At 41.7% G+C, this 8,920-nt stretch overlaps 1 protein-coding gene across 1 annotated transcript; it reads left to right on the top strand.

Moving 5' to 3' along the window:
* The first annotated feature begins 4,540 nt into the window (after positions 1-4,540).
* On the top strand, positions 4,541-8,686 carry LOC109464112. Its single transcript, XM_019761045.1, has 3 exons — positions 4,541-4,950; positions 5,363-5,568; positions 8,414-8,686. Exons 1-3 carry the CDS (start codon positions 4,943-4,945, stop codon positions 8,506-8,508), a joined length of 309 nt encoding a protein of 102 aa, XP_019616604.1. The 5' UTR covers positions 4,541-4,942; the 3' UTR covers positions 8,509-8,686.
* Positions 8,687-8,920: the final 234 nt, after the last annotated feature.

Raw genomic sequence — 8,920 nt, forward strand, 5'->3', positions numbered from 1 at the left:
ACGCCACTTATGGAAAGGATAACTAGATTACGCCGTTTTTTATCGTCAATATTTGCGGCATAAATGAGGGGCGATAAGGACATCAAGAAGGGCAATGGTTGGTAAGATACCAAAGAACAGAAAACGGTACGAATATTTCTTATCGCCCCCGAAGTTAGGTCTGTAATGTAACTTTTTGTTTAAAACATAGACACCAATGGGGTAGCATGGTGCATTCTGGGATAGTTTTGAGGGTATTTGGAGAGTTTGTCCTGGATTCGATGCGTTTTAAGACTTGCGCGCAAAATGGGCATTTAAGTGTATACTGTAAAATAATATGCATTTTTCACTTCCAAAAATAATGCCTGTCGAAATATAGCACCCCCTTCTGGAGGTTAGTACTCCTTTAAAATAGTGATAAGTGTGCTACTACAAATAATGTACCTTTACTCGTGAGGTTCAACACAACTAGTCTTTACATAATAGTGTAACAGAGAGTCTTATCGACATAGAATCCTACTAGCTTGCATATGTGGTACCATTCTACCAAGGGTATCGGATTAAATTTGAACATAGAAGTAGCTGCTTGTCCGTGACCATATTTCGATCTTTCTCTTCTTGTCTTTCCTTTTAATTTCTATGACTAACGGAGTAGTGTGATTAGACATCATACAGTTCTCTTCTATCTTTCTGTTCTTCTCTTACTTTCTTGGTTTTAAACGCGAAGCTGTTCTATATAACGACCTAACGCTCCATACCTCACTCTATCGAACAGAGTACCGCGTAAAAGAGCGCGCCGCTTCCGGGTTTGCTCAGTTGTGCTCTAAACGTCGTGGCAGGCGGACGCAAAACACGCCCCGTAATATGTTACAAATAAAGGCAATATTTTGAAAAAATTGTTTGTCTTGCCTTATAATATGATTGTATTACATATGACGTTACCTCCATTACGTATACATTAGACGATTCTTATTGTAGTGACTAAAGTTTGACATGAAAGCGTGTATATAATATGCCGGGCGGCCGCGGGTCAGAAACGATCCCGCCGAAGTGAGAATAGGCGTGATCCGGCGTGGCACATCACATTTGAGAGGAGGCAAGACTTCAAGCACTGATGGACAAGTGGAAAGAAGCCATGGAGGTGTTTGCCGCAGGGGAAGATTGCCGCGGAGACTGCGGCAACGCCGCGTTTCGCCACCACTGGCTGGACGTAATACCGGTACGTGCGTAAGTTTCTCTGGGTAATTGGAATCATTACCCAAAAGATATTACTTTATTTCAGCCATATGTAATAAATTTCTAGTGGTTATAAGAAGCAACCTTCTTTGAGAAAGCCCAAATGTAATCATGATAACGCTGAAGTTCTTTCTTTCTTTCTTTCTAACGTCAAAGGAGTAATGACTCCGGCAACCACCTAGGTCCTCCTCCCTCAAGCATGTCCAATAATGTCTTCAGACTCTTCATTGTTATGACTCCCATCTTAAGCTGTGTCATACGTCTTCTGCTATCCCCACGAAGGTACACTCGTCCTCCCTCTCCTCTCTTGATTCCCTTCTCTTCAAGTCTCGTCATTGACTAAGTAGTTGGACCGTTGTGACTTGACAGACAGTTCTTCTGGATTATATCCACAACATCGGGCACAGTCAACTTTATGTCACCAAAGGGTACGGCAATTCCGGCCAATTTGTCTGCCACCTCGTTGTAATAAACACCCGCATGACCAGGGACATAGACGATGTTAAGAACGCCTTTTATAGCCATCAGAAGTCGAAGAACGTCGGGATCGTTCGGTAGGCTTTCCGGAAATGATCGGAGCGCTTTCGGTCGGGCTTCGGTAATCGTGACGCTACCGAGCGTTCCCGACGGCGTTAGCGGACATATACAAGATGGCCGCCCGGTTGTGCTGACTAGCTATTTTAGTACTTTTCTGTCGCGCTGTGGAATACTTAGGCTGATCTAAACATCAGCAACCCGGCCAATTGTGGAGTTATATTGTAGGGAAGCTCGGGACAGCAAAAAAACGGGTCAAAAACGGAGCATTGGGCAGCCAACGCGAAATGTGCAGTTCTGCCAATGGATCTTTCCACGACTCTTGCAGAGGGTAATGCAATGTTAGCCCGAATCAAGAGTCGCCACGGCTAGGAGCTGACAAGACTTCTGTCTTCTTCGACATCATGCGTATCGAGGAATATCATAGGCGGAACAAAAATCCCACAGCAGTTCCTGTCAAGTATCTGCTAGCCAGAGAGAGGAGATAAGATCTGGAGCTAAAAGCTTCAATCAGGGCTCAACGATTTTACAAACTTTGTCTTTCTCTCGCCACCAGTTACTCGTCTTTGGGCAAAGTGGGGGAGGGGGGTGACGCGTTAATCGTACGTTAGATAGAAAGGATAAATATATATCTGTTGATACAGTGGGTACATTTCAATGGAAGGAGTGGTTTTTATGGGTTTTATTGCCTTAAGGGCGCCAATGACGTCACCGGCCCCGACCTCATGCGCTTGTTCGACGCACCTGCGCGAGAGATGTAGCCTGGCCCTAAACTTTCCCTGCTCTTTATTTCCTGTCTTTCGTAAACCCCACAAAACACTCTCGCAATACATTTCAATGGAGGGAGTCCCTTTTTAAGGGTTTTATTGCCTTAAGGGCACCATTGACGTCAACGGCCCCAACCTTATACGCTTGTTCGACGCACCTGCGCGAGAGGTGTAGCCTGGTCCTAAAATTTCCCTTCTCTTTATTTCCTGTCTTTCGTAAAGCCCAAAAAACCCTCTCGCAATACATTACAATGGAAGGAGTCCCTTTTTAAGGGTTTAATTCCTTAAGGGCGCCGTTGACGTCACCGGCTCCAACTTTATGCGCTTATTCAACGCAACTTCGCCAGAGTTGTAGCCTGGCCCTAAAACTTTCCTGCTCTTTATTTCCTGTCTTTTGTAAACCCCAAAAAACCCTCTCGCAATACATTTCAATGGAGGAAGTCCCTTTTTAAGGGTTTTATTGCCTTAAGGGCACCGTTGACGTCACCGGCTCTAACTTAATGCGCATGTTCAACGCACCTACGCCAGAGTTGTAGCCTGGCCCTAAACTTTCCCTGCTCTTTATTTCCTGTCTTTCGTAAACCCCCAAAAACCCTCTCGCAATACATTTCAATGGAGGGAGTCCCTTTTTAAGGGTTTTATTGCCTTAAACGCGAAGCTGTTCTATATAATACCCGAATACTCCAGAAAACTCCATGCCTTGCTCCATCGAACACAGTACCGCGTAAAAGAGCGCGCCGCTTCCGGGTCCGCCCAGTTGTGCCCTGGACGCCGTTAGAGACGGACGTACGGGGAGCGCTGTTGCACAGCCTCCTATTATTTCCCGTATTGCCGTTTAAAATCGGCACACGTAACGTCCTTTCATATATATAACGTTATTTATATTATATGTAAAGTTACGTATACTATACTGTAAAATACACGATAGTTCCCTTGCATACACCACACGATTATCATGCCACAATAAAGAGGGCCTTTTTACAAAGACTTGGTTACCTTGTCCCATTTTTGAAAATTTCTACAAAAGTCCGCCTACGTCATCTGATACGCACGTCACTATCAGACGATAATTTCCCTCGCTGGTGGTTGACTGAAAATATCATGGCGGATACGCCGAAGCGCGCGCGCTTCTACGAGAAGAGGCGTGTGGAGGGACGTAAACCAGCCAAGTCCATCGCGATTGAAGTTGAAATGGGTGATGAGGCCAGGCTAACTAACCTGATGGACAGCTGGAGGAAGGCGAGGGACGGCTTTGTTGTGAAAGGAGACACCAAAACAGGAAATGCCGATTTCCTCGAACATCTACTGGACATGTACCGGTACGTTTCCCGTAAGTTTCTCCTCGTCCCGCAAGCGCTTTTGTGACTATCCAAAATCACAGGCTGATTTCTTTCCTTACAACAGCGTCAGTAGATTAGCAAAGTCATTTCCCTGACGAACATTATGATCGGCTGTAAATATTTAGCTGTCAGAACAACAGAACTTTGCGATTATTGTGGTCATCAGTATCACCCGAGGTCATGAGTGACTCGGGGTAAAGGGGCGGAGGTCACAGTGTAAAACAACAGTGTCAGCCGACATAAACTTTGTTGACATCGATAACGTACCTGCCGAGCAAGACAAGAAGTTCACAACATTTCAAGTCCAATCTCTGAGCCGGAAACCAAGAGGAACTTATCCAACTCGAGAAGTTTTAATCAGGGCCAAACGAATAATTTAAACTTTACTCATCATACTTTGGGCACCGTCTTTATGGGGAGGGGGGCAAACGTTACTAAAGTGATGGCGTATAACGGTTACATGTGTCAGTAGCTTGAATCGGGATGTGGCCAAGTTAGGTTTATAACTTTGCACGTTGTATAAGCTGTTAGCAGCGTTCAAAATGTCGTAGCATCCTGGCCCAACTCTCCATCGTTACACAACATCTTTTCGATGTTGTAACACAAGGTCGTCACCCTTGTGTTACATGTTATATATTATATAGTCGGTATGTTGGGACAGACCTTGCTATAATATGTTTGCTCCTTATCTTATGATAACTGCAGCAGTTCATAGCACCTGTTGGACTCTAAGTCTAACTTTAGTTGTGGCATACTGCTGATAGGTGTAAGGTTTATTGGGATTGACTGTTGAAAATGGAGAAATATGGAGTAGGATAAGAGTCACCAGTACGCATTTCTTGTCTCCATTGTAGGAAATCCCATGAAACAGATGGACTCACCCTCCTTGCCAATGTGGCAAATACACCCAGGCCTACTGCACACCCCAACTTCGCGAAAAACCTTCACACAGCAGCTAACCAGGAGGACGAGTTGTTCATCACAACCCAAAGCTGTGTGTCAACCCTGTTAGCACAGCTGGGGGCATGTCCTGCCTTGAAAGGGGATAGAGGGGACACGTGTGGAGGGGAGCTCTCCATCAAGGAGATGGAGCGGTATTGTGTAAACTTACATTCAGAGAACCTACAACAGTGGCCAAGGTCTTCTGCTTAGTACAGGCTAAATAAAAGACTACAGAGTATAGACAATAAGTTTTGATGATCCTTGATGTTGGAGTGGTGTGTTACATCTCCATGTTGTTATTTAGTGAAATGTTGTTATTTAGTGTTAATTTAATTAGTGCCCTTGTGGACATTCTTCAGTCCATCAGGGTAGTAATACAATGATGTTCAAGGCAATAAATGAAGTCAGAACTAAGGATAAATTTTGAAGAAGCAAATACAATATGACTTTATGCATAATACAACTTCTTGTTTCTTTCATATATCTATGCCATGCCAAGATCACTTCCATGAATATTTTTAGCACTGACCAATATAATCATACAGTTTGTGAACTAATTTCCAGGTATGGACATGTCATTGTGGCCACCATCACCTGTCCAAAAAAGCACACGTGGAAGTGGCATAGTTCTTCATCTGTGGGCGGGAAGTATTATGTCAACCAGAGGGTTGTCCACGCCTTCACGTCTACTGGCATGGCCCCGGTCAAGTATGAGACCTTCTGTGAAGCTGCCAAACTCGGGGTGAACGGGGAGGCATATGTCAAAAACAGTATGTATCCAATGGCTATTATATAGTGTTTTAAAATCTTGTTTACTTTACTTGTGTTCAATATAACAATGTTACATTTTTACAGAATGTTGCCTTTTACTCCACGAGTAAAAGCTATGAAACTGTATTTGCCTTGGTTAGTTACAGTTACAGGTTGTTCCTTGAGATGAACCCTTGGGAGCCAGGTAGCAGATTAATTGGAAAATGCCTTAGGCCTTGTCTGACATCCAGGCTACCATTGTACTTTCAGTAGACGTTCAGCAATAGAATAAACATCCAAATATTATAAGTTTTGTATGCTTTTACATGTATTGTACAGTGTATGAGAAAAGAGGTTACACCGCACTTATCGACAAGCACGCTGCTGCCTTTTCAATGTTGGATTTGTATTCACATCTCTGTTCAACTATCAATTTTCACCCTTCTCATAGTGATCATGCAGTGATCATGATGTGTTACATGATCAATATTTTTTATTAATTTTCAGTACAGTATATTACAGTTTGTTCTGAGGTGATGTCTGCAAATTTTCTTATTACACTGCAATCATGCTTTCTATTGCAACAGGTCATGATAACAGATGCCAGACACGACAGTGTGACCAATTGCGAACATACCACTGTCTCTGCCCTAGGGATGAGGTAAAACATATGGCTAATATTTGTTATGGTAGACTGATACAGAATGCACTTGGTTTGAACTATGAAGTCATTATTGTGGTGTTTTCACACTCGGTCTGTGCTTCAGTTTTCTTGTTTGGTGATACACTGTATTACAAAGCTTTGATTAGGATATGCAATTGTACTGATTCCTGTTCATTTTTGTTTTCAAAGTAACTCCAAGGTGATCGCTTTCTCCACCATTTCAAGGGCAACTGAGATGAGTGCCCAGGCACGAGAAGCCAAGGGCACAATGCATGTGATGAATGACTTGGAGAAGAAAGGAAATTACTGTTTTTATCTTTGATAATCAACACTAGCTATAGCACCACCAATCATGCATATTCTGTTTCCTTGCCTTACTTTTCAGCAGACAATGCCTTCTGTGTTTTCCTTGTTTGTGTGTTACCCAATAAGATGTCTAGATGTACCTAAAATACTACATCCATTTTTGATGTGTTAGGCTTGAGAGTTGTTGAAGGAGCACATGACAACCTCCAAGTAATCAACAGGCTGTATAAAGAGAAAGGGATGAAGAATTCAAATGATACATGGCATGGTAGGGAAAGAAGTTTGAGCTGATATTTCTGATTATTTTTTTAATTATGCGCCTTTTTAGCTAGCTATAGCAGGAACAAATTCTCAGTACTAATTCATTTTCCCCAACAGCAACAAAGAAAGTTGCAAAAGACATGAGGAAGATAGCCACCGGGGCCCAACGGGATATGGGGAAGACATGGCATCCAGAGTTGCAAGACAAATGTAATAGTTCTTTGTTGACAACAGTTGACTGAAAGTGTTAATATGGTCACATATAAGAAGTACATGACAAAAAATTGTATTATCTTCTGTTGAGTTTTTTGCTAACTACCAATGTTTTTCTTCAATTACAGTGCCTACATCTAATTCATGAAGTTGATTTGCATTAAAAAGATTCATTTTTTTTATAGTTTTATTAGTTGTTTAACTTTTTCCATGTTATACACTAACAAAGACATTTGTGTGCTACTTACAAACAGTCAACAAATTTCAGGTGCGTCCACCAAAACAGGAATCTACTGTGCAATGAAAACTTGTGAAGGGAGTGCGGACAAGATAAGAGCTACCATTTTGAACATGGTTAACCACTACATGGTGAGGTTATGGAAGTTTAAGACAGTTTCTCAGCAGATACATGTAATGATGGTTTTTATGTGAGGAGCATCAGTAGCAAAATTGTTGGCTTGGGACTGTATCTTGAAATCAATATTCATACATTAACAGGTAGTGTCTGATATACAAGTTTTGTATTTTATCAGGGAAACCATGAGCAGTGCCATGCCGGCACACCATGCCAATCAAGCGTGTGACGACCGAGGAAGGTCCTATTGAAGGATCCAGACGCCATCGAGGCATATACAAAGTTCTTGAAGTCAACAGAGGTTTACAAAAGAGCAGAACACTACATCATGGTGCTTGATCCTTACCTGTACCTTGTTGTTGAAGTGAGAATTGTGAAAGAATGGACAAGGCATTCTCTTTCAAGTCTTGTTGTGACCATTTGTTCTCTAAAGCTAACAGCAAAAATTCTGTCTGCAGTATAAATATTTCTTCACCCTTCATATTGTCATTTGCTTACCATATTGTTTATCTATTTCAGACTGGTATGAATCTTTAACTTATTTCCTTTCCAGTGCAGAGACACCTATATGGTAGAGTCCTTTAACAATGTCATCCTGATCTACGCACCCAAGCGTGTACATTTTGGCGACAGTGTCTTCAACATGAGGGTGCAACTTGCAGTTTTGGACTGGGTATGCCATGAAGGCAGATGTTAGAAATGCCATTGTTGAGTTAAAGGTCACCTAGGCAAACTAACTTTTTCTCTCCTTTGTTCAATAAAGGTTGAGGCAGTTCATCCACTGTTACATGTGTGCTGCAGTTACAGTAATTTTTGTTCATTGCATGTCCTGTTTATCAATACACAAGTAAGTGGTCATGATTTTTACTATTTAGGAAATATGTAACAATGTATTTCAGTTTACCAGACTGATGAATTTGCAGTGTCTCTTTCAAGTCAGACACATTCTTGCTGGTTGTGTATGTTAGTTCTATTGCTCTGGCAATTGTGTATGTAACTCCTTACAGTGCAACATGAAGGATTACTCAATATTATTCAAACAGTATCTTATTTCTCCATTTCACAGAACACAAACGTGCTGAGGGACACCTACTGTGTGAAACACTACCAAGACATCAGGAGACCGTCACGCATTGCTCCAGTGCGTGTGCTGAAGCCTAAAGACACTTCCTTCAGGGACAACATTTGGAGGGATTTCTACAACCTGCATTACTAGTGTTGTCCAAGCCTAGTAACATATTGCGCTTTATTGTAAATGGTAGTATAGAGCCAATTCCGCGGCACTGTGTGGGTTTTTTCTCCATGTTTGTAATACTTTTTAATTATTTAGAAGAAAAGAATGCCCAGTAACAAAAGTTCAAAAATTTTCAAAAATTTGAAAATGAAAATTTGAATATATTTGAATTCATTTAGATATTTCTGAAACATTTTAAAAGTGGCTGTACAAAGATCTCTTTATCTATAAATTTGAACTACCCAGGTGTTTCTTTCACTATTCAAAATATTTAGAAATATTTCAAACAAATAACCAAATGGTAGATGTGGGTAATTGCCCCCATAAAAGTAGGTGCTA

This window comes from Branchiostoma belcheri, unplaced genomic scaffold (assembly GCF_001625305.1).
Source record: "Branchiostoma belcheri isolate BF01 breed outbred unplaced genomic scaffold, Haploidv18h27 scaffold132, whole genome shotgun sequence".
NCBI classification, from domain to species: Eukaryota; Metazoa; Chordata; class Leptocardii; order Amphioxiformes; family Branchiostomatidae; genus Branchiostoma; species Branchiostoma belcheri.